The sequence below is a fragment of the Phyllostomus hastatus genome, unplaced genomic scaffold (assembly GCF_019186645.2).
Source record: "Phyllostomus hastatus isolate PE091 unplaced genomic scaffold, TTU_PhHast_1.1 phas_scaffold_585, whole genome shotgun sequence".
Classification (NCBI taxonomy): Eukaryota; Metazoa; Chordata; class Mammalia; order Chiroptera; family Phyllostomidae; genus Phyllostomus; species Phyllostomus hastatus.
The window spans coordinates 10330565-10356455 of NW_025334037.1; the positions used below are offsets into that span (position 1 = coordinate 10330565).

General features: G+C 52.7%; 1 protein-coding gene across 1 annotated transcript in view; it reads left to right on the forward strand.

Moving 5' to 3' along the window:
* Positions 1-910: 910 nt before the first annotated feature.
* SLC6A5 (solute carrier family 6 member 5) overlaps positions 911-25891 on the forward strand; it is a 49265-nt gene continuing 24284 nt past the window's right edge. The window contains exons 1-9 of the mRNA XM_045825156.1: positions 911-1147; positions 2226-2759; positions 5332-5470; positions 8071-8202; positions 8548-8721; positions 15602-15743; positions 18382-18514; positions 23828-23962; positions 25710-25813. Of these exons, the coding sequence (XP_045681112.1) occupies positions 911-1147; positions 2226-2759; positions 5332-5470; positions 8071-8202; positions 8548-8721; positions 15602-15743; positions 18382-18514; positions 23828-23962; positions 25710-25813 (1730 nt within the window). The remainder of the gene's footprint in view (positions 1148-2225; positions 2760-5331; positions 5471-8070; positions 8203-8547; positions 8722-15601; positions 15744-18381; positions 18515-23827; positions 23963-25709; positions 25814-25891) is intronic.

The following is a 25891-nucleotide window of genomic DNA, read 5'->3' on the forward strand; positions in this document are numbered from 1 at the left end:
TCTCTAAAACGTTTTCAGAGCAGCTTAACAAATACCATGAGGACATTCAAAATTTTATCCAGGAATTTCTCTTGTGGTAATAGAGATAAAATAGGAATGAAAATGCTAGACCTGTTTTTTTGTTTTGTTTTTGTTTTTGTTTTTAAGCGAAAACCCAGGACCCCTGAAACACGGGCTGTCTGGGAGGGCCGGGCTGTGAGGATCTGAAGTCCGCATACACGCAGCCTGGGAAAAGCGGCACCTGTGCGCAGCGGCCATTGCAGAGCCGCGGTGGGACGTGCGGGCAGACCCTGGGTCCCCTTCGGGGTGACGCTGTGGAGTCTGCTGCCTGCGGATTTGGAGAGGCGGCTCCGGGATCTAGTGGGAGAGAAAGACGGAAACGTGAAGGTGATTTAACTCCTTCCCCTGCGCCCACCGCGGCAGCCCAATCCGCTGTTCGGCTCGCCTTGGGTGCAGTGGGACGTGTCCCTCCCATGTCTCCCTTAATTAGGGAGAGGCAAACTTCTGTCATCTCCTCCCACCGCTTCGGTTTAGTAATCAGACCCACATGAGTCACGCCGGACACGCAGCCCCCTCCCTCCCGAGTGACAACGGGCGAGCGTACTCTCGGCTGTTGTCCCTTTAAAACTCGAATCCATGGGGGTAATGATTTATCAAACTTGTATTATCAAGAAAATGTCAAACGAAGGGCACCTTGCTTTGCACTGACGCAAACCTGGCCTTTCCCAAGGAGATATAGAAAGCGCCTCTCTTGCTGGAGCCAAAACCGGTCTTGGCAATCGCTGGTTTCACTCTCTACCCGTTCTGCCCGTGTCAGACATGGTGAGTGTTCGCTTTTGTTCTTTTAAGAGAGGGGGCTCGGGGTCAGGAAGGGCAGATTCGTTTTGGGTACTTCTTTTTGAAATGGTCTATGCATTTTGGAGGAAGGAGGGGGGACAGTTTTCACAGTCGCCGTGGTATTTGCACTTATGAACACCCCCTGAGATTGGAAAGAGGTTTCCGAGGCTGGGCAGCTGAGAAGTTGGCAGAGTCGCCTACCGGCGGGGTTCTGGGCACTGTCCTTGGTGCTGAAATCAGGTGCCAATGCCGAGGCTCGTCGCTCTGGGTCCTAGAAGCTATTGAGATAAGAATGCTGGCTGGAGTCAAGGTACTTAGTGTTGGTGCAGATTAAGGAGTTCTGACATGTGCACTTGTGAGAGAGAAGGCTCAGTGAAAAATGTGCAGTTGAGGCGAAAATAAGATTTTTCTCACAGTAAAATAGTAATTATTGGTGCTAACATTTAGGAATCCTTGACAGATAACAGCAGGGGTTAGAAAGCAGAGGGGAAAACCACCGCTGGCAATTCTTTAAATTTGAATCTCAAATGGGAGAAAGCAAATGAAAATTAGCTGTGAGTTTTAGGTCCCCAAGCAAGTGTAGGGCCATGAAGGACATTAGTCGTCTGAGAATAGTTATTCTGGGCTGGTTGGGGGGTGGGTGGGACTTTGCTCGTTCTTTCACATGTCTGGGAATCTGGGAGTGAATGTAGGTTGTATAAGTTAACAAACCTGGTTACTACCTGACACGTCAAGTCTGCTTTATTATTGTTGGTGGGCTGTCGTTGTCATTTTGGCTGAGATTCTTATCCCCGCCTTTGCTACCTGGCTGACGGGCGGGAGGGATTTGGGGGCCCTGGGATCACACAACCGACTGGGCCTGAAATGCTCGCAGGTGCCAGGGCATCCGCTTTGTGGCCACAGCTTGTCTGTCGCTTCTGGGAAGAAAAAAAAAAGCAATGTGCATTGTTGAATGACAAAGGAAATGGGGCGGAAAATTAAAGAATCTTTCTACAGTGGTGATGGGGACACGGGTACCCTACAGTCGTGATGTGAAATCCAAAGAGGGCGGGGAGCTCGTGGCCGTGGGGCTATTTCTACCCTCCCCTTTACCACTAAAAAAAAAAAACAACAACCCAAAAACCCAACATTTCTGCCCGTTGTCTTAGTTTGTCTCCATCAGAGTGGAGAATATTAGCTTCCTTATGTCATGTGGTTATTGACCAGACTGGCACATTGAAAAATACTGATGCAGTTTTTATTGGAAAAGGAAAAAAATTCCAGATTTCAATTTGTCCCCTAGATATTGTGTCTGGACCCGAGTTGTGAAGGCTTCTATACGTAGGTACAGGTAATTTCAAAGCTGCCTTGATTTTTTTTTTCGCACGAATTTCACGTTGTATTTGCAGGATTGCGGTGCTCCCAAGGAAATGAATAAACAGCCAGCCAACAGCCTGGAGGCAGCCGTGGCGCCCGGCCACCACGATGGCTCGTGCGCGCCCAGGACGAGCCCGGAGCAGGAGCTCCCTGCGGCCTCCGCCGCGCTGCAGCCACACGTGCCCAGGTCCGCTTCCACCGGCGCCCAAACTTTCCAGTCCTCTGACGCGCGAGTCTGTGAGGCCGAGCGCCAGGGATTGGGGGCTTGCAAACTCAGTAGCCCGCGGCCGCCAACGGCCTCGGCAGCTCTGCGGGATTTGAATGAGACTCGTGGCTCTCAGGCTGCCCTTCCCGGGGGCGCCGGGCCCCGCAACGCGCTGCATTGTAAGATCCCGGCCCTGCGCGGCCCGGAGGAGGATGCGAACGTGAGTGTGGGCAAGGGCACCCTGGAACGGAACAATACCCAGGCCGTGGGCTGGGTGAATATGAGCCAGAGCGCCGTGGTGCTGGGCACGGATGGAATCACGTCTGTGCTACCTGGCAGCGTGGCCACCGCTGCCGCCCAGGTAAGCAGGTTGCGCTGGGCCCGCGCCGCCTCCTGCTCCACAGGCGTGTGAGGTGAGCAGGCCGTGGCGGGTGCACGTGTGCTGATGGGGAGACTGGTTGGCAATGCCAGGTAATGGATGCGGGAGGCAGCTTTGGGGCTTCGGAAGCTCGCACTGCGCTGGGGTCTCCATTTCGGGGCAGGAGCGCTGTAGTGACCCTGCCAGAGGGATCGCGACCTCAGGAGCTACCACTACCTAGCCCTTCCCAGCCTCAGTGGTAGCGGAAATCCCGGTGCAGACTGATCAAGCAGTTGAGGCAGATAGAGTCCTACCCCTTTATGCAGACACGACTGCCCCTCTTGCCAGCCACTGGATTTTTAATTTTTCTTAACTAAAAATGAAGAAATATACAGAGGAAACCCCTGATGAAATAGTAGTTTTCAGTTCTATAGCTTTAAATGGTGACTGTGAGCTACCATTTACCTCGTGAGAACTCATTTGGTGAGAGGTGGGTTCGCATGAGCCTGCTCCTGAAGCTCTGGCTTCAGGGCCCCTCCAAAGCCTAATTTTGTCATCTCAGTTCTGGACTTCTTTTTTTCTCCTTCAAGAGGACCTCACTCAACTGTATGGGCTTCAGGCTCCACAAACGTGGAACCACCCCTGCATTTGATCCTTTATGCTCAACCAGAGACATGAAAAACCCACAGAGCCAATCCCAATCCTGGGTTAGGGATAAGCAACGATTACGGGTGGCCCCTCTCCCATCCAGGCTTCTGTCTTCTTCCAGGGTCCTCCAGTCTCCCTCTCTCTCCTCTGATCTCTTCTTTCCTCTGTCCTGTTTCACCTACTTCAGCCCCTCCCTTCCTATTGCCTGCCTTTCCTCTTCTCCTTCCTGGGCTCAAGGGTTAGGCATATACGCAGTGGTGGGTGCCTAAACCAGAACATCCACCTGTACAGAGATTTCAGGTTTATACGGCCCTTCTGTTTGTAGTCACTCTAGTGACACACACACACACACACACACACACACACACACACACAAAGGCCTATGCAGTAGGAGCTCAGCTGTTAGAACAACTAGAAATGAACATACACCTTGGTTTTCCCACTCGCCCTTGTTATGGGGGTTCACTTCTGGAGTGTTTGTCTGTGTCTATTAGCTGCCTCTGACAGCAAGTGCCCAATGGTGGGACCCCAGGTGGAGGCAGTTTTGTTTCACATGTCGTGTTTAACCTCCGCACTGCACTGCGGCAAAAGCAGCTGGAACTCCCACCCTTCTAGCTCTGGAAGAACTGGAGGGTGGGGGTGGGGCTGGAGGTAGTGTGTGTGGGGAGGAGTGCAGGAGGATGCTGAAGATGTTCAGTAGAGATCAAGCCCTTTCTTTGGCTATTTTCAGCTCTGCCCATCTTTCTGTTGTTGCCTTTCTGACACGTACCTCGGCCCTCCTTCTTTCTCCCCAAGACTTCCTCTCCTGACAGCTGCTTTTCTCTCCGCCACGGGCTGTGGAACAGTGTGCAACCAACCAGGTTGCTAGAATGGGGGGTTGAAGGTGACTGCAGAGCTGAAAGCTGTGCAGTGACTTGGGTCCCTAGAGGTTCTGTGGGTCCTTAGAAGCTCTGTGGGATGGGTGGTGTCCTGAGCATTTTCATAGTTTTATTTGATGTGGCTCTACACCCAGCCTTTTCTGGTTAGTATTGAGGCATTCTAGAACCATATTGCCCCAAGAGAGCATCTTAGGGCAAGCTTGCAGAGGTGAACCCCAAAGGGCCCTACACTGCTGGAGCTGGAATGTGCCTCAGGGGACAGTTATTCTAAGCCTCTCATTTTACAGAGGGGGATACAGAGGCTCTGAGAGAGCAAGTGGTTTGTGGTGATTATCCAGCTGGTTAATAGTAAAATTTAAAGCAGAATTCAAGGTAGTAGCTGCCATGTCTCTTACCATGTCTACCTTCTCTATTATCCCTCTTGTTCCACCCTCACACCTCCCTCCTGCCCATCTCCCTTGCCCCAGTGCTGAAAGTGCCCCTCCCCCAGGCGAGGCAGGGGCTCTGGCTGGCTTCAGGCATTGTGGCTCTCTTTCTGGCCTTAGCACACAGATTCCAGAGGGAGAAAATGCTGAGGAAGGGGTGCGTTGAGGGGCTTGGGGAGGGAGGGGTTGGTTAGGGACCTGCTTGCTGTGATCTCTAGGCATGATATTGGGGGCCTGCTTGCCTAATGAACTCTTGGTTGGGTTTGGGGATCAAGGGACCTGCTTGCAACTAACTGACTGGTTCAAGGGGGGAAGCTGCTTGCTGGTGTGCCCTGACTGCAGAATTTAGGCAAGAGGGGTGCAGGGGTCTGTTTAAGATGGACCTTGGATCAGAGTTGAGAGCCTGCTTGCTGAAAGACTCTCAGTGCAGAGTGGAGGGGTGAGGGTCCTGCTTGTAGATGCATTCTCTCTTTGGAACTGGGGTTCTGCCTGCGGATGCATCCTCGGTTGAAAAATGGGGGCCTGCTTGCTGGGAAGGACCCTCAGCAGGGAGGAGGGTTGGAATGGGGCCTGCTTGCTGACCAACTGGGGCTGTTATCCCACAATGTGCTTTTCCGCCCCCAGGAGGACGAGCAAGGGGATGAGAATAAGGCCCGAGGGAACTGGTCCAGCAAACTGGACTTCATCCTGTCCATGGTGGGATATGCGGTGGGGCTGGGCAATGTCTGGAGGTTTCCCTACCTGGCCTTCCAGAACGGGGGAGGTATGGCTTTTCCAGTCTTTCCGCCTGTGGTGCTGCAGGGTGGGCCCTTGGAGGTTGGGGGGAGGGACCCAGAGCCTCTAGATGGGCCTGGAGGAGCGATTCAGGACAGCCTCCTCCCACTCCAACCCCATCCCCTGTGGGCACCAGTGCTAAGCCAGAGGGCAGGAGCTGCTGCAACTGTTTGGCACTAGATCCAGAAGGCTTTTACCTGGAGATGAAGTTCAGGGAAGAGGAGGGCCCTCATGATCCCCCCCTGGCTCTATGGGGAGGGGGGCCTTGGTCCTGAGTCATGGGCATCAATGCAAGTCAAATTCTAATCTGACAAGTATTCAGGGAGCAGTGTACTTCATGCACCTAAGTGACTTTGCAGCCAGTAGTTTGTGCGGTCCTGGACACCGAATTAAATATGTTTTAAGATTATAACTTGTAAATCCCAGCCTACACAGAAGACCTGGGAATGGGCACTCTGGGTGGTGCTGAATGCTAGCTGCAGGGCAACCAGGAGGTGTGAGCAGAGAGGGGCTGGGGGCTGTGCTCTCAAAAGCCTCTCAGAAGTGTCCCCACACAAGTGTCCTCTTGGGCGTGAGCAGGGTATATTTTGACTAGCAAAATCATTTAGCAAAAATGGGTTTTGTTTCATTTGCCTTAATTGGGGGGAAGAAATGCTTTTTGAAGGAAAACCATTTCTGAAATGGTGAGGGACACCAGGTAGCAAGCACTAGCTGCCAGGCCTCTAGGGTCTATTGCACTGCTTCTGTGCCCATGAAGGATGAACTTGGCGCAACCAAGTCCTCTTTGCTTCCCCTCTGGACGTTGAGGTGCTTCAGGGTCAGCAGCTGCCCCTGTGTTGGTTGACAAGTCGCCCTCTGGGAATAGGAATCTTTGCCTAGAACCCCTACCACAGCTGTTCAACTGGACCAAAGAGATCAGAAATATGCCCTGTACCCCATCAGGACAGGCAGCTAAAGTTTTGTCCTGGGTTTGTTTGTTTGTTTGTTTGTCTCTTGGGTGGGCTCCAGGGAGAATGTGGTGCAGAGGGAGGATGGAAAAGTGCCGCACCACAGGACAATTGAAAGAGGAAAAAATGTTAGTGTCCCTTCCTCCCACTTGCAAATTAGGACAAGCTGACAAGCATTTATGAGGATCCCAGAGCACTTGCAATCAGGGTGCCCTGGAAACCGAAGGACGTGCACTGGCCCCCCGAATCTAGGTGCCACAGCTGGGTTTCTGCCTGGTTTTCCACAGGGGGTCCCTGGACCCAGATGCAGGAAGTGGGTGGAAGGCGCTATAATAAAGCTTTCAGTGGCGGGAACCGGATGGGTACACAGGATCAGGTGGGGAGGGAGCCCCAGTCAAGTGATTTTGGCGAGTGACAGTGCTGGTGCTTTGCTAGCCCCGGATCTGCAAAGTGCGGGGCAGCATATGCTCCCCGTGGTTCCAGGATCTCCGGGCCCAGCCAGGCCCTGGGAGGGAGAGTCTGACCCTTCCACACTGAGGCCCCTGCTGTCCCCCAAGCCCTCAGTGCTCAGTGCTCTTCCTTTCCAGGAGCAGAAGAGACAGACTGCGCAAACCACATCTTTCTCAAAAACCCTGTCAGGAGAGGACAAAGAAGGCCCCCTAGTGTCTCCTCAGCAGCCCAGGGCTGCAGCCTGGCCTTCCTGGCCTGGAGAGCCTCCAGGAACCCCCTCTGACAGGAAGGTCTTTCCTCCTGGCAGGAAGCTGGGGAAGGCCAGCTTTCCTCCTGTTGGGCACAGTGTCCTGGGCTCTGTCATCTCTGGCCCTGGAACCGGCCTGACCCCTGCAAGAGCACTTCCTGGTCCGAACCTTTTTAAAGGTTATGGCTATTCCCCAAGCCTCCAAAACCACCTCATGGAATTCTTGAAGGGAAAGAAGCCAGTAGTTGAGATAAGATACCCGCATAAATATTGTCAAGTGCTCAGTGCCTGGGAAAGTCACCCTGGGAGGAGAGACGAGGGAGACTTCTTGGAGGAGGAAGCATTTGAGTTGACCGTGAAGGATGGAAGGGACTTCTTGGGTGGAGAGGGACATTGAGAAGTGTGTGATGGCTGGGTGGTGGGGGAGGAGTGGGTACCTGGCCACCCGCCTGTCGGAGCAGGCCCAGCCCCAGCTGGCAGAAGGTGTGCAGGTAAACGCAGGTTATATGAAGAAGGGGGCCCCCCAAGTCTAGCTTGGCAGATGGTAAGTCCTTGGAGGGTGGGGGTTCCGATGAGATGATGAAATTTCACCAAATCTGACTCCAGCGATGAGTCAAAGGCGTGGATTTGTGGAATACTAGAAGGGCTTAATTTGGGGACATTAAAGTACTGCCATGAGAAACAGAAAAGACTCAGACCCAACCAGTGCACACAGCCCTAGTGGCTCACCCAGTGGGGAACTGAAAAAAGGAGAGTGTCTGCAGGGGCCCTTGTATGTTTTCAGAGAAGGGCTCTCAAATGTCTCTGGGTGCCTGCGGTTGAGCTGGACCATCAGAAGCTCCCTGGCAAAGGGGAGGGAGCCCACTCCCCCCACAGAGGGTGCCAGTGGGCCCAAGTCCGGCCTTGGCCTCCCAGGGCTCTCACTTCCCACTCTCTCTTTCCAAGGTGCTTTCCTCATCCCCTACCTGATGATGCTGGCTCTGGCTGGGTTGCCCATCTTCTTCCTAGAGGTGTCACTGGGCCAGTTCGCCAGCCAGGGGCCAGTGTCTGTGTGGAAGGCCATCCCAGCCCTGCAAGGTGAGTCCGTCCTGTGCCTCAGCCTCTTCAGCCCTACTGTGCTCTCTCTGGCACCAAGCAGCCCCAGGGAGGGGGCCTGGCTTTTGTGATCAGAAGAACTCACTCCTTCCTTCTTTACTTGATCAACTCCACCTCTGGGGCCCTCTGAAGAATGACCCAAGACCACTTCCGGCATTGTTTCATTCCTGGCGGAAGGCCTCGATGTCCTTGGTAATCACAGAGGCCACTCCCCCAATGGTGTGTCCATCTGGCGAAGAGCGCCAGGACCTGGGTCCCCACTTGACCGACTGTAAGAGTTCCATGGGACCGGGCATGAGATGAACCCCCAAAACATTGTTTCCACAGGCTGCGGCATCGCGATGCTGATCATCTCCGTCCTAATAGCCATATACTACAATGTGATTATTTGCTACACACTTTTCTACCTGTTTGCCTCCTTTGTGTCTGTGCTGCCCTGGGGCTCCTGCAACAACCCTTGGAACACGCCAGAATGCAAAGATAAAACCAAACTTTTATTAGGTAAGTTTGGATCTACCTACCTGATGGAAGTACTCATTCGTTCATTCACGCCATAAAGATGAATTGAGCCCATATCATGTCTGCCAGGCCCTATGCTAGGGGCTGGGGCTACAGAGATTCTTTAAAAAAATACTGAATATACTTAATTCTAATATTGAAGGAGTTCATGGCCCAGAAAATGCTAATACAATTTTTGTTTGTGCAGGAATAGCTGGAGTGGTTGTTAAGAGTACAGATGTGCAGGCCCACCAGAGAGTCTGATTTATTAGATTCAGGGGCAGAGGCAGAAAATTAGCATTTCGGCAAGGTCCCCAGGTGACTCCGGTGTGCATGGTGCAGACCAGAAAAGCAATGCAGTCCTGGAGTCCAGGAGAGAGATGCCAGTGGTCCTGGGGCCACCCCTCACAAAATGCCGCTCAGCGCATGAGGGAGACGTGGGAACAGACACTTCAGCTAAAGACCTCGATGGAAATGTGCATCGAGTAAGAGTAGAATAGTGGACTCTGCCGGCCTGGGGAGACTGGGAGTGTCCTGGGGCTGTTTCAGACCTGAAATCCACTGTGACTTGAGGATGGGGGGAAGCTGTCAGCTTCTTGGGTCAGGAGCAAGAGAGCGAGTGTGAGGAGGCACAGGCAGACTTGCCAGCAAGGCTCCCTGGTCTGTAAACCATCTCAGCCCCTGGGTGTGCAGGGGTCTGTGTCAGGTAACCTCTCTGCTGAGCCTGAGATTTCCTCGTCTGAAAACAGAAACCATAGCAATATGCTTCATCCTACTGACCTCATGGGATTGCTAGGAGGAGAAAAGAAATGAGAGGATATGAAAACAGCTGGAAAAGTATAAAACTCTACAAGCAGAAGGTCCCAATAATATCAGTCACCTTCGAAGGCTCTGGTCACTTTATCGGGCTCTAGAAATAAGCGTCTTCTCTCCCCCCTCCCGCCCCCCCCCCCACCGCCATGAGCTGTCATTTCCCTTAACCTGCATCTGAGGTCAGAATCCTGGGCTCTCTATGTGACTGGCTCTTTTTAGTGCTGGCCCCCAAGTCAGCCCTTTGGCCCGCACAGAACAGGACACTATTTAACCCTTGGATTGTGCTAAGAGGGAAAGGTGCACCCTTCCCTCCCACAGCCCCAGACAGATGCACCTATCTGAAGATAGTCACTCACACTGGAGAATTTTTACACACATGGTCACATACATACACACTGTGACTGAGCTCCACCTCGAGAGGCTTGGGATACGACTGAAGAAGAGCTCAACCTTGGGACACGTGCCCATTAAAGCCAAACCCTGTGCACCTGGAAGTGCTCAAGAATGGGGGGGGGGTGATGTGCAAGGTTCCCTGGTGTGTGGCTCACTTAGTATGACCAGGAGTAAGTGTCCCTTAGACTCTCTGGGTCTCAGCGTCCTCATCTTTATCATCTCCCTGTGGACATATTCTTTTAGTTAGAGCAGGGGTTTCAACCCAAGCTGCTACACCTTAGAATCACCTGGAGAACTAACGAATGGAACTGTCACTAGTGTCCATGCCAGACCAATCAATTTGAACCACCTGGGCATGGAGCCTGGGAATCTGTACCGTTGAAGCTCCCTGGGTACAGCCAAGGGGAGGGGGCAGTAGCTTTCACTTTGCCCGCATCCCAGAGGTCACCTCTGCCCACGTGCTGTCTGAGAGAAGCCCACGCAGCAGCTGTTCACTGATTCTCAACCCAGAATCAGCTGCCGGAAAGGCCTCTTCGTCATGGTTGCCATGTTAGGGCATAGTGCGTTTTCCAGGCCTCTCATAGTGCCTCACATGTCCTCTGTGAGGGATGGCAGTTCAGAAACACCATTCTCCTCCGCTAACAACACCCACTCATATTTGTGCAGCACCTTAACACAAGAATAACAGCTAGCATCACTTACTACACGCCAAGCTCCCTGTTAAACCCTTTTACTCTTGTTACCGATATTAACATGGACAAGAAGCCAACACATGGCTCTCAATATTATCTCTGCTCTCCAGGTGAAAGGCAACTGGAGCTCAAGCTCACAGAGATAGCTCTGTGGGAGACCTGGGATTCGAACCCGAGTTTGCCTGCCTCCCAAGGCTCTGGTCCTAACTACCATGCTAACTGCTCCCTGGTCTACAAAGTAGCCTCATTAATGATGTCTCTGGTATTCCTATAAGAGCCCTTTGAGTTTCAAGGGGCAGATGACATGGTCGCTGTTTCACAGGTGAGAAAGTGGACGCAAAGGCTCTGAGTGTGGGAGTGCCAGGCTGTACGTCACAAGGTACAACCAGCACTGGGGTATGGGTCTCATGGCCCTGATTCTCTGCTCATCCAGGGATCCTGAAGAGTCCTTGGTCCAGCAGGACCTACCCTGCCAGTCCTGGCAGAGTGACATCAGTGCAGGTGCTCCCTCACTCTTTGTAGCTGAGATTCTGTGGGGTAAAAAGGAAGCTTCTCTGAACAGTAGTTTGACTTAGCAACCCCACTTCTGGGGAGTGACCTTAAGGGGGGAACCAGAGACACGGTGAAGGGCTATATGTGATTGTTCATTTCTACCACATCTCCAATCCTGGGAATCAGTAGAAACACTTAACCACATGACAAAAATCACAGTAAGTACTGAATGATTCCATTGTCATAATAAATCCTAGCACATCCATATGATCAAGTTTTCTATAGTCATTAATAATGAATATTTATAAAATGGGGAAATCCTCACCATATTATGTTAAACATAAAAACAGGATACAGATTTATAGTATACGTTTACTTTTCTTAACAATATGTGCATGGATAGAGAACGTGTAGGAAGATGTTACACAAAATGTGTACAAAATGGCAGATTTGTGGCCATTCTTTCTTTTCGGCATGATCTATCAAGGACATATAAAAAGGAATATTTTATAGTAATATATATATGTTTTTTTTTGTTTTGTTTTGAGCAAGCTGAGCAGGTAGACTGGCCGGGCTGTGGGTGGGGGTGCCCCTGGGTTTATCGAGTTCCCGGTCTGGCTCACAGTGCCCAGGGAACGTCAAAGGCAGAGTGAAGATGTGACACAGCTAAGCTGCTAGTGGATGGCGCAAACCAGAAAATCTAGTGCAAGCTCTGAGCAGGGAGAGACAATGGGCATTTTCACTCTGATGATTCCCTGGGAGGTCTGGACAGACTGGGCAGATCTTATTTCCTTCTTAGTTAGTGCTTTAAATTTTTTCTTTTGTTTGTTAAAAAGTGAGTCTTCCTGTGCAGTCCCCGCCTCCAATCTCTTCTTCCCTGTGTTACCTACACAGGGGCGTGTGCCCTCACTGGGGCCAGGCTCTCCCTCACGGAAGCAGTTTTGGTCCTTTGGGGTCCTGGGTGACTTAGCAAAGGTGGTGGTGATCTGACTTGCAGAGACACCATCGGCTTTCTAGCCCCGCTGCTCTGATGGACATGTCAGGGGTCCAGATAATGGGTGTCCCAGGCTCTTTCCCAATGGCCATTCTGAGAGAGAAAATGCAACAACTCCTTTCCCTAGTGCACTGCTTCACAAATAACCTTCTAAGGGCGCTTTCTCCCTCACAACCCTATAACCTGCCCATGAGATAGCAGGCAGCTAGTTCCAGGAGAGGGGATAGATCACCCGCCATTATGACCTTCAGTCGTAGCATGGAGACGGAGGGCCCCAGGGCCCTCTTTGCACCGCTAGGAACACACGGCCCAGGAGCCCCACCTCACCATCCAGATGACAGATACCCATGCCAGCCCCAGAGAACAGCACCGCCCCCCCCACCGTTCCCCCAGCCCCCCTCCGACCCGGTCCATGGGTAGAAGCTAAGTCTGCCACACATCTCTAAAGTGTATTTTGTAAGAAAGACCTCCTTAGGGGGACTCAACCATCCAGGTATCTGTAATGGAGAACGGCTGGCTAATCCACGCCCTGCCAAGTGAGACCAGCGACTGTTCTGTGAAATTAGGAGCTAGCTGGATCATTTAAAATGGGAACCACATAAATACCATTTCTATTTCTGGAATGGCTTAATTTTCATTAGAACTTTAATTAAATGACTCCTTGTCTCCCTAGCCTTTCATGTGCTTTCATTTATTAATAATTGCCCGAGTAAAGAGAATCCCATTCAGACAGCTTCCAATTTAGAATGATCATTATCGCTGTTCTTTGTTCAGGGTTGCTGGGCCGCGGAGCTCTCTGATGACTCGGCCTCAGGCCGAGCCGAAGGCGCGGAAGCACGCTTCTGCCACCCGGTGGTAGGAAGGGATATTGCAGGAGGCTGGAGGCAGCAAGGAGCCCTGCTGCAGTGCCGCAGGAGCGCTGTGACCTTGTACTACCACCGCAGCAGTGATCCAGAGACACTGTCTAGGGAAGCTGTCTGTGCGCTTCCCAGGGGTGGTTTTGGAAGCAAGCGATTTTGCATTTGCCCGCGTGTTAGCCATCTCTTCGTCTTAGGGGATGGATGTACTTTCAGGCAGGAGAGCAAGAAATGACTAATGTGTTTAGTGACAGAAACGGGATGTGGATGGTGTTTAAGTGTCTTCATTCAGGTGACTGTTGGGGGAAACAGATGCTTCCTCAGGAAATATTTGATACTTACTAGTTCAGAATCCTCGTTAGACCAAAGGAGAAAATAGTGAGTAAGAAGGTGTTTTAAGGATTCTGAAAGTGGTGCTTCTCAACCCCAGGAGATTTTGCAGGAGACACTTGGCAATGTTTGTAGACATTTCTGGTGGTCCCAGCTGGGGACAGATGCCCCTGGCATCTAGAGGGCAGAGGCCAGGGCTGCTGCTAAACACCCTGCAATGCACAGGACAGCCCCCTAAGCAGAGCATCATCCCGACTGAAAGGTCAGGAGCACCGCTGTTGAAAAACTCCAGCCTAAAGAACTCATCAGAGGGAAGGGATTCTTCTAATTGTTGTTTTAATTTTTATGCAATATTATGAGACATTCTGGGCAGGGGTGTGGGAGGCAGAAGGAATTTATGACTGGCAAGTAGGACTGTGGGAGGTGATGTTGAGGACTTAGAGGTGCTCACCCCATGAAGTGATGATTGAGTTTTGGGTAGAGTTTATGGAGTCCAACTGTGTGCTGGGTGTCGCATGGAACTTTTTCACTCATGATCTCACTTTGGTTCTTGCACGGATACAACTATCATCCAAACATGGGGGCTTGGAGGGGTCGAGGAGCTCCTCTAAACCCTCGGCGGCAGTGGAACCCCTGCACCCACAGTCGTGTCCACTTTGCCGTTCCACGGAGGGTGTAAACTGGGAGTCCCTGTGCCCTGTTGGGGCTGCCTGTGCTTTTCTGGTGGTCCACAATACCAAGAGCAACTTGACCTCATTTCCAACCTCTGAAAACGGGTTTTCTGCACTTTTGGCGAGGACACCTGGACAAGCACGGCACTGATGGTTGGAGTGCTCTTGGTTTGCTGGGGGCCAGCTCTCCTTGTTACCCTGCCTTCCGTGCCCTCCCCCTTTGTGTCACCAGCTGGCATCTGAAGGTGTCAAGTTCATGATCTCTGACCCCTACCCCAGGGCAGAATGTTAAGGAGCATGGACCCCAGAGGGAGAGTGTCTGCATCCTGGTTTCTCTATATGACCTTGGCCCAGAGGAGTATCTTATGTGTGACACAGAGACAATGTAACAGCACCACCTCGAAGGGCTGATGGGAGGCTTCAGTTAGCTCACATACGTAAAGCACTCAAAACTGTGCTTGGTGAGCGCCATGTAAGTGTTAGTGTCATTGTCACGGTCACTCTTTGCTCCTCTATGAGATAGTGTCCTGTGGGATTAGTCCTGGGGGACTATCTACTTAAAATAGCTGTCAAGTGATCAGTATTTACAAAGTTGTCAGAGATGCCTTTTAATATGGTCAGAAAGACTTCAGCCTCTTCCTATTTAAAATCATGTAAATAATATGTACCTTTCTGGTTTGATGAGGATTTCACAAGAAAATGATTGTTAGAGTGTCCAGTACACTGCCTGATGCACTGAGACGCATGAGGTCAGCCTCCTCTCCCCCTCCCAGCCTGGGTCAGGCACTCTCTACTGATGTTTTGGACTGGATAATTCCCTGTTGTGGGGTCTGTCCTGTGCATTGCAGGATATCAGGCAGCATCCCTGGCCTTTACCCACCAGATGCCAGTAGCTCCCTGTCTTCCAAATGTGACAACTAAACATGTCTCCAGACATTGCCAAGCGTCCCCAGGGAACACACTCATCCCCAGTTGAGACCCCCGGGTTAGGTCCTGCTGCAGGCTCACAGGCGCACCGCCTGGTTGCTGCCTCCGCTGACCCACGTGGGGGCGTAGAAAACCACGTCACCTGCATCTTAGGGTGTTTCCTATATGTCAGCCCTCCTGCCAGGCGGAGAGTTCAAGGTGATCTCACAAGAGAGCCTGCCGTGGCAGTAGCTCTTCGGGAGGTTTGCTTATGTCGGATTACATTCGTCTCACAAACCTCTTCCTTTCAGTGGCATCCACGGAGCTGGGTTTGAATCCTGATTCTCTTCCTCATTAGCTGTATGATTTCAGGAGAGCCTTGTCCCTCATGTTAAAAACAGAGGTAGAAGGGCCCCCACCTTCGCTGTCCTGAGCGTTACATGAGATAATGTATGCAAGGTATCAAGTGTGGCTCAGTGCCTACCGCAGAGAGAGCACTCTGCGAGTGAGAACCACTGTCACCAGGACAAGTCGCTGCCGTGGGGCTCTGTGCTGAATACAGCACAATTCAGTGCTTCATCTCCACCTAGCCTGGCTCGGTGCAAACTTTCCCCAAGTTACTCTTCGGTATTTGGCAAATCCTTTTGGCTTTTGTTTTTAGATTGCTGCTAGGACACACGTGTATATATTCTGTGTGGATGTCACTGTGTTTCCATTCTGTCCTCCCCTAAACAGATTCCTGTGTCATCAGCGATCATCCCAGAATACAGATCAAGAACTCGACCTTCTGTATGAGCGCCTACCCCAACCTGACACTGGTCAACTTCACCAGCCAGGCCAATAAGACGTTTGTCAGTGGGAGTGAGGAGTATTTCAAGTACGATGGCCTTTTTATTACTTTCTAGGAGAAATCCGGTGAATTAATCAGTACTCCACCTGTAGACTCGAGCTGTGGGTGGCCCCCAGGGTGGGTAGCTTCCCTCTGCACCCTCCCTACCTGTTCACGCGTTAGTGAGGAAGGTGTTTTCCCTGGTTTGGCTCTGAGAGCAGATGGCTGTGCTCTGGGCCTGGAGGTGAGCGTTGGCTGAATGCTGGTGGGGACAGAATTGCTGCTGCTCTCGTTCCTGACATTGATGCCAAAATCATTGCAAAACCTTCCTGCAATGTGATCTAAGCAGATCTTCAGTTGACTAGGTTTGTGTTTTTTTCCTTCTGCATTTGAGAAGGAAACAGAGACAAAAAGTCAGAAACCAAGTCACGGTCAAGGATTGAAAGAACCAAATCATTTTTTAGAAAAACAGTCTCACCTTGGTTTTGTACTTTCTATGTCTGCGTTGCCAGACACTGAGGACTGACACTCAGGGATGCTAGAAAGTCCTCAGCCACCACAGGACGATTTAGTAAAGTTTATGGAGCTTTTTCTTAAAGCAGGTCATTGCAGGCAGAGTTCAACAGCAGGCAAATAATGTTCTCTAGCTAGGCCTTGAGTTGGGGGTGGTTGTAAGCCAATGTGCTTAGGGACTTGGCAGGGACGCGTGCCTGCTTGTCAGGCAAGTGAGCGAAGTACAAGTGCACCAGGTGATAGAGGGGGTGGGGGCTGGGGCACACGGGCGAGGTGTCGGCCCCGCGCCAGGGAGGCTGCCACCGCCTGGCCCCACACCCTTGTCCGGGGGGTGCAGGCAGTGCAGCCAGAGCCTCCCTGTTGCAGGGATGTCAGAGATAGAATCTGACGTTTCATGTGCCTCCCACTTTAAATTGTTAGCAAACCAATTCAAACAAAACACTGGCACATAAAATGCATACATCCATGGGCCCTGGTTTGTGACCCTTATGTAGATAATAAAAAGTGGTCATTAAGAACCTTACCAGTTGCCCAACTGCCATCGATTTCAATGCCAGATCTCTCCCCTGTGCAGATGCGGAGGGTGCATGGTTGTGCCCTGCAGAACAGATGGGGGCCTTAGGCTAAATGAGGAACTGATCCCCTTCGGGGATGATGTTGGAGCAGGGAGGGTGTGCGTGGACTCACCCTGAGTGCTGAGAAACCAAGTACAACATGGTGGTTACATGAAGTCTGACCACGTAACCCGCGTGGTTAGGTATATTGTGAAGCAATTTGTGAATCAGCTTTTGGTGGTCTTCACCAATCCTTGGGGACCAGTCTCGGTTTCCAAGAGGAAGTGTTATTAGGAGTTTCTTGGGGCCCGTCCAAGAGCCCTGATGAAAGAATGGAGTGTTTGAGGTGGCCGAGGTGCTGTGGGATTGTTGGTTAAATGGTTCACCCACCGAGGGGAGGAGACCTGGGGTAGGTCCTCTTCATGCCCGGGAAGGTCTGGGAGCCGTTCAATTCCACCCTCGTTCAAGTCTACTCAGCTCTCGAGCCCAGGTTGCCTCAGGGGTTGAGACCAAAGCAGGCTCTCTCACTGCAAAGCGTGGCCATCCCTGTTCCGAAGAGTGCGGCTGCGGCCTGCCGGACGGCCTCTCAGGTTGTCACTTGCCAGCTGGCCTCAGGGGAGGGCAGTGGCACTGCTGCCTCCAGGTTCCTCGGCGGGTCAGAAAGTTCCGGGCTGTCCTTTCTGCAGTCTGGCAGAGCCTGGGCTCTGGCCGGGCCTTTGCTCAGGTCACAGAAAACCACCAACCAGCAGACACAGGCCTTTCATCCAGGATGGGATGGTCCAGTCCTATCAGAACTCACTGTGCCTGCCACTGCCTCCTGTCCCCAGGAGCGAGGCTGCTCGCCCACCTTCTGGCCAGGCCACAAGGTGCTGCCGGGGGTGTGGGGGTCTCCAGGCAGGTCAGGACTTCCCCTTTCATACGGGTGGTTAGCTGCAGATACCGATACCCGGCAGTTCCCTCTGTTTGTGGCTGACATCTGCCTTTGAATATGGTCCTTGAATACAGTCCTTGAATAAGGTCCAGCCAGCCTGCTGTCACATTTAGCCAATCTCAGCCTTGGGACACGCCCAATGCAACCTGAACTGAAAGGCAGAGCAGCATTTTTAGTCATTTAGCACAATGACCCTGTACTGATTTTTTAAATGTAAAATTATGCAAATACTATTGAAATACAGCCTCATAAAAGAGTGGGACAATAGAAAAAACACACACAAATCATCCTTCACAGTTTAGAGTTTCTGTTAGTGATGTGATCTTCCTTAAGACATCAGCCTTGGTAATGCCTGTTGGGGGACTGTACTGGGATCCCCCGATGCTGTGGGATTCATTGCACTTCTCCTGGGGCATCTCCTAATGGTGGTGGAGCTGACATAGTCTTGTGTGGAGCCTGTCTGGGGCCATAGGAGGCCTCCCAGCAGATGCTGAAGAGCGGGGACAGTCCAGCCGGCTGCTCTGCAGACAGCTGTGGGCAGGAGCCCGGGTCAGAGAATCCCTCACAACCTGATCTTATCAGGCCCCTGATGGGGAGGGTGGGGGTGCTGGAGTGTGTTCCAGGCTGCCGGCTCTGCTAGGAGATTGAAGCCTCCCCCCCTCCCCCCCTTTCTCTTTCCCTCTCTTAGGTACTTCGTGCTGAAGATCTCTGCAGGGATCGAATATCCTGGGGAGATCAGGTGGCCACTAGCCTTCTGTCTCTTCCTGGCCTGGGTAATCGTGTATGCATCTCTGGCAAAAGGAATCAAGACTTCAGGAAAAGTAAGACCTTGTATTTACCCAAGAGAAAGCTCTGGGGCACCCAGGGGTGACTGTGTCCGGAGCAGGTTGAAGAGCTCTCTGGAAAGGGTATTGGGACACACAGGCGCGATTCTGTTTCTGGCGCTGAGTAGCGGTGGGCCTGGGCGAGTGACTGCCTGCCTGCCCGTGAAAACGGGGTAATGACACCTTTCTTTCAGGGCCCTTGTGAGGACTGAATGAGGCAAACGTACCCAGAGCTCCTGATGAACGGTGGGGTGCTGCGATTAGTTTCCTTCCTTTCCTATCGGGAGCTGCCACTTCATTCAGCAGACGGGACCTCCCTGATAGGATTCAGTCACTCTCCTCGAACTCTAGAACTAGCGCTCCAGGCCTTTTGCCTCTCGGTCTGGCTGCCGAGTCAGTTATGGCTGCTTCCAAGATGCTGGGAGAAGATCAAAACTGTGAAGCGATCCCTTCCTCTCAAGCATCCACCACGTTCTCAGCCTTTCGTGCCCTTGTTCCAACCCCCAACCCAACTCTCCTCCACCCTGTGCCCCCAGCACTGACGAGTGGCCATCCTGCCAGTGGGATCTTGGTGACAGTTGATGGGTGATAGCTGGGCTGGTGCTTTGGAGATGTGGGAAGTCCCACCCCAAGCTCAGTTCCGAGGCAGGCAGGCCAGCAACCAGGAAACCCAGGACGCAGGGCTGCCGCCACAGGGCTCCCATTGTTTGTATTAGTCTGTGCCGGTTTCGGCTGAGGATGGCATCACAGCCCCTTCTTTCCTTTGATTTAGAATTTAGTCCTTGGTGCTAGATCATATGGGCTTTCTGGAATGGGACTTTCCAAGCAGCCCTGAGCAGGGGTTTCTTTCGGATCTGCTACCTTGTCTCCGCTTCATTGGGAAAGGTTGCCAAGTAGGGATCGATGATCGATTCTTTTCTAAATGAAGAATAGCAGCAGAAATAATGACACAGCCCTGGAGTGTGCAGACATTAATCATGGAGCATTGCTGGGAAGCCCGGGTGAATGCGTGGCTGAAGCTTCTTATTATAATGGCTCCTTTGTGACTGAAATTCCATGAACACCTTCATTTCTAAGCAGCAGGGATGTCCTCCCGCTCCTCCTGCAGCGAGACAAGCTCCGTTCCTCTTGCTCAGGGGCCCTAGGAGACAAGATTGGCTCCTTGCTTCCGCTGAGGCCTCACTCTTCCTTTTGAGCGGCCAGAATTCCAGAGGCAGGGGCGAGCAGCAGGCAGCCCGAAGGTCAAATGCAGCCCATCAGACCCAGGGGCTGCTCTGCCTGAGACTTGTGGCAAAAACGCAAAGCTAACCTAATTAGCTAGCACAGGCTGGTGGGGCCTTACCTTACCACCTGTTCAGGGCTCCCGCTGTGAGGAAAATGCAGCCAAGTGTCAGGCCAGCAGGCTCCCATCAACCAGTCATCGTCACTCCTGCCAAGTGTAATTCATTACTGTTCAAGTTTAATTCCTCTGACAGTACATTCCGAAACAGGTGCACCCGGAAGCTCCCCCGGCCCAGGGGGACTAGCTGGCACAGAGCCTCCGTGCACACCTGGCTCACATGTAGGCATCTCCAGGATGTGTAAGCCAAACATGGGCCCTTTCCCTTCAGCAAGATCACTATCTGCAAAGTAAGTGCAGCGTCCCACACGCCAGGGCCCCGCTGGGTGAGGCAAGCAAGTGTGCAGGGTGTGAAATTTAAGGTGGCACTCACTCTCAGGTTCCTGTGCATGCTGCTTGGACCCTGGGCACGGGTGCCTTCTTAAATTTTGAACTCTATGTGCCTCAATTGCCTCTCCTAAACCCTGGCCTTGCCTCTTACATTTCTGATCACCTAGCCCACTGAGGGCCATTGCAGGGCTTTCTGGAATGGGAACCTTGGATCCAACAAGGGCGGATCTTAGCTGCAGCTGGGAGACCTTGAGTGAGATAGTAAACCCCTTGCAAGACACAACCTGAGCCTCGCTTTCCTCCTGTACAAAATGTGACTGCTAATGGCTGGTCCAGAGCGGGGGCTCCAGAAATGGTCATATTCGAACAGCTTCAATAGTCAAATGGGAAGAGTTGTCTCAGCCAGTTCGACTGGTGCCAGTCTGGGGTTTTCTTCCTGCTGCTCTGCTGTCCGGGTCGTGTTCCTTCTTTCTATCCTCACTTCCTACCAGCTGACAGTGGTCAGGAGGTAAAAAGACTCCTCCGGTGTTACCCAGCCCCTGCTGCCTTGGCTCAGTGGGGACAGTCAGACTGGCCAGGGCCGTGCCCCGCCCTCGTAGCCATCGCCTCTCCCCAGCCCCATCTGGCAGCTGGGAGGACACCCCAGGCCTTCCCGGGGTGGGCAGTTTTCTCCTGAGATGTCAGATGCCTTTAGTTCCCTCATGTCTGTGTAGAAGGGCTTCCTGAAGAGGAAGGAGGGAAGCAGGTTTGGCAGGAGTATGCCCCTCCCCGACAGTGCCCAGCAATCCCAGTGCTTGAGGCAAGGAGGGAGGGGAGACTGCTGTGGGGGAGGGGCCAGGAAGAGACACCCCCCCCCCACCCCCCCACCCCACCCCCACCCCCGTCAGTAGAGGTGGGAGGTAGCAGTGCAGGGAAACGGACACCCGCCCATCCCTGTTCTGTAGCCCAAAGGAAAGAATTGGACTTTGAGCAGTAACTGGGTTTAGAGGAAAAAACAACCCCTCATTTCACCTTCACCTGCAGCCTGCCCCATTTCAGCTAATGGCAACAGCACCCTTTCGGTTGCCGAGGCCAAAAACTGTGGGGTCATCCTTGCTTCCACCCTCCTTGCCCTTCGTGCCACATAATCCGTCAGGAAATTATGCAAAACATATCCAGTGTCCGACCATCTCTTCTAGCTCCTGTGAGACACCTGGTTGGCACCCACACCCTCCTTGCCTGGATGGCAGCATGGCCCCCCAGTAGCTGCCCCTGTTTCTGCCCTTGCGCCCTGCAGTAGCTTCGCAGCAGAGCAACTGGATGGAGGCTAAAATGTTAGATCATGTCACTCTGCCCACATGCCTGCGGCGGCTCCCACTCCCCACCAAGCAGAGGCCCCACGAGGCTCCACGGCACCCGTCCCTCCCTCACCCCCACCTCTCTGACCTCCCCTCCTGCTTGTGCTCTGCTCCTTGCTGTTCCTGGAGGTCAGGCACAGCCCCTTTTTAGGGCCCTACTCCAGCTGTTCCCTACATCTCTAATGTCCCGCCCCCCCATTCCAGCTGGCTCACTCTCACTTCCTGCAAGTCCTGGCTAGCTTTGCAGTGAGGCCTTCCCTGCCCGCCCCATTTCCGCACGGCCCTCTTTCCAGCGTCCTCCCTGCAGGTCCCGCCCCCTTTTCCTCTGCTTTCCTCCCCCCCACAGGGCACACATCACCTTCTAATATGCCGCAAATGATATTTTGGTTGCTACTGGTTACCTATCTCCCTAGCTAGAATGTAAGCTATTTGAGGGCAGGGGTCTTTGTCCTGTTTACTGGTGTACCCCACATGCTTCATGAAATGATCCCAAAGTTGTATCTTAATCTCAACTCTAACCTACCCCCAACCCATTTCCTGCAAGTCCCCAAATCGGCCCTCATGCCCTGAATCCCAGTGTCTGCCAGTCACTGGAGCCCCCTTGCCGGGCCCTGGAGTTGGAGCCCTAGAGTTGCAGCCCTAGTGCGTGGTGAGGCCTGTCTCCCCCGCAGGGGGCAGGTGTCCCATGACGGACGCCGGCAGGGGGGAAGGGTGGACTGAGCCAACAGTGCTCACACAGCTGGCTGTCGGAGCCCACCGCAGGGATCAGAGAGGGCTTGATGGGCTGGGAAGGGAGCTTAACCTCACCCTTCCCAGTGTCTTCTAATGTTCAATGGCACTTTCGGATGCCATTGGCCTGCGAGCTGAAGGTTGTCAGTGTTACTGAGACTGGGGAGACCTAGGCAAGACCAAAGCAGCACTTCTATTTCCGGTGCCCCCAGGCCTGAACCACTTTGAGTGGATGGACCCACTGTATTCTTCCAACAGCCCCAGTGAGGAATATGCTGTTGTTATCACCACTTTGCAGGTGTGGAAACTGAGACTCAGAGAGGTTGTCATTTCTCAACGCAACCCAGCTCGGAAGTGAGGGAGCTGGGGTTTGAACTTAGGCCTGCGGGACTTTAGAACCTGAACTCTCACAGCCTGCTCTTCTCTCCGTCTACCAAGCCCTTTCTTCATCCCCAGGTCTGACTGAGATAGAGAAGGAAAGCACCTCCCACCCATCACCATCCTTAGCCAATCACAGTCCCCCAGTTCTGCTGATATTTCTTCCCAAATGTTTCTTGATCGTGGTCCCTCCCTCTGGTCCAGGGTCCGGGAGCTTCCTCTGGCTGGCACTCACAGCATCCTATGACGTGGTCTCCTCCCATGTTCCTGGTGTCACCCCCTCCCCCCGTCCCCCCATCGCTTTTAGCCTTAACTTTATTCGTCCTGATAGTGACCGGAGCTCTGCCCTCACCCCCCTGCTCGCCCACTGTCTTCCTCCACCCTCCCACTGTGCCTCGCCTCATCGGCCTCTCAGAGCCAGCTCACAGGTCATCTCCCAGACTCTTTCAGTCAACTCCCAGGTCGAGCCCAGTGCCCTCCCCTGGACGTCACAGTGTCCCATGTGCGTCCTTCAGCCCATGATTCGAATACCGCCTCTGCGTCTCAGTCCAGGTCAGGAGTCCCTTCATCAGACAGTATGCTGGGGGTTCCTTTGATCCTCACAGGTACACATTTTTAAGAAAGGCGCCCTTACCCGTTCACAGATGCAGAAACTGAGGTTCAGGAAGCTTAATAGCTTGTCCCAGTTCTCACAGCTACTCAGTGCCAGAGGTGCAGTTTCATTGAACCTAAATGTGTCTGATTCTCAGGGCAGGGTTTTCTTACCTCACCAGGCTGCCTCCCTTAGGGTGTCTATTTAAACACGGATGGACCGCTTAAGCTAAAGGGATGAATCTCTAATGGCGGGACTTGGGGCCCCTGGCAGAGGGTGGGCTGGGAGAGAGGGGAGGGGAGGGGAGGGGAGGGGAGGAATCAGCACGCCAGTGCTGGGAGATCTCCCCCAGCCATCCGCATTGTGGACTGACTCACCCCTCAGCCTCGGGTGTCCTCCTACAGACTTCATTTTGGTTCCCTCTGAGTCACCCTTGGTCCCAGTGCCTTCCCCGAGTCCCCAGCCCCGGCAGAGCTCGCGGAAAACTCCCCGGATGCCCTTGGCACAGGGCCCCCGCGTCCAGGCGGCAGAGCCGGCTCGGCCTCTGTGGAAACCCCGTGGGCTCGGCCCGCAGGTCTGCTCAGTCTGTCGGTTGGCCCTTCCAGGTGGTGTACTTCACGGCCACGTTCCCGTACGTCGTGCTCGTGATCCTCCTCATCCGCGGGGTCACCCTGCCCGGGGCCGGCGCTGGCATTTGGTACTTCATCACGCCCAAGTGGGAGAAGCTCACGGATGCCACGGTGGGCTTCTGGTTTCATTTATGACTCGCTGCAGGGGCGGGGGGCCCGCACAAGGGAACTCTCCCGCGCTGGCCGCAGGCTGTGCGGCAGGTGGGGTCAGGCCTCCTCCCACAGGGCACCTCACCGTTCTGTTGACCAGACAGTCTTGGAGCGGTCCGCACTCCGGAACCCTGTAATGAGAAGTGGGCAACTGGGGGTTTTCGGATTCCTGGAATAGTTGTCCTACATCTCAGGCAGCAGAGGCCGGAATGAAGAATGAAATCCCCTTAATAGCTTTGGGCCACCTCACACCGCTTACCTGTTACTAATTATAGGGTGTTGGGAGTGGACAGTTGCTGGCCTGAAGATAACAGCACACTTAGCCAGACCCCAGGCAAGTCTGTTTAAAGGGCTCAGATGCATCTGAGAACTTCTGGCACACCGACACGGGGCCAGCACACGCTTGCACTTTCTCCGTGCGTGCTCTGCACGGGCACGCCTTACTCTGAAATCCCCAGTCCCCAAACCTCCAAATGAGGGGGTATCTGTTGAAGAAGAAGTGAGTTTCCTCACCTTAAAGAAATATATATTTTTCCAGAATATGTTAAGAACACATAGCTAGCCTTGAGTGTGCACATAACAGAAAATGCCCAGATAAGGGCAACTTAAGATAAAAGTGTGTTTCACTTGCATGCACTAAAGCAGCCCCATGGTAGACAGTCGGGCACTGGCTGGGTAGCTCCAGGGTGTCATCAGGAGCCCAGGCTCCTGTCTTTCTGCCCTAATATCCTCAGTGTGAATAGCTTCCACATGGCTGCCAGAGCTCCAGCCATCATATCAGTATTCCAGATAGCACAAAGGGGCGAGAAAAGGGGTAGAGATAGGTACCCTCGCTCTCTTTAAATGTGCAGAAATCCCAGAAGTCCCACATCATGCATGATTTTCACATCATTGGCCAGAAACTAAATAGTACGATTATCCCCTCTTGGCTTGGTACCCCTTGATGCGGGGAGGGGGTCCTTTAGCCAGACAAATGACTAAAGGAGTACAGGAGAGTGGATGCTGGGGTAGGCCTGGTCTTTGCCAGCATGCACTTGAAATTTCTTTGTGTATTTTAAGCACAACTTAAAAACCAGATTTAATATATAAAAACGATGGGAAGTCTATCATACAAATCATATAAATCTCTGGCTCAAACTCTTGAGTGGCCTTCTGCAATTTTATGAGCACAATTAATAAAAATCACCTAGGGAACCGAGAGGCAATGTCAGCCAAGTTCAAGAGGCATGTGGCTCCATAAAGCCTACCCTGCTGTGGACAGAGGTGGCTTTACTCAAATGAGGGGCTGTAGAATTTCAGAATTTTAATAGCAGTTGTAGTAAACTATAGGGTATTGATTTTAAAAGGTTTATGTAATGTACCCACGAATATATCTTGCTGCTGCAAATTGGTTTTTGAGAGTGCTTGCAGCCACAGAAAGGGATCTCTCCTCTGTATAGCTCTCCATGGTAGGAAAGAGAAGATGAAATATGTACGTGGCTTATTGAGTTCCTCTTCTCTGATTCGAATGTAGTCAAAATCTCCCAGGTAATTCACTGCCTCTTTGGCTCCCAGCACAAATGAGGTTTCACATTTACCCTGGTACCAAACCATCCAGTCCCTGACTGCCTTTGTCTGGGGAGATGACGTGGCCTTGGTCACAGCAGACTCCCCTTGCATGGCCAACCTCTTCCAGCAACCTTGACTCTTCTTCCCTTTTGCCCACCAGGTGTGGAAAGATGCTGCCACTCAGATTTTCTTCTCTTTATCTGCCGCGTGGGGGGGCCTGATCACTCTCTCTTCCTACAACAAGTTCCACAACAACTGCTACAGGTATGTGGTGGCTGTTCCAATCCCAGGGGCGGCTGGTGAGTGGGAATAAAGCCTGGGGACAGAGAAATGGACTGAAGC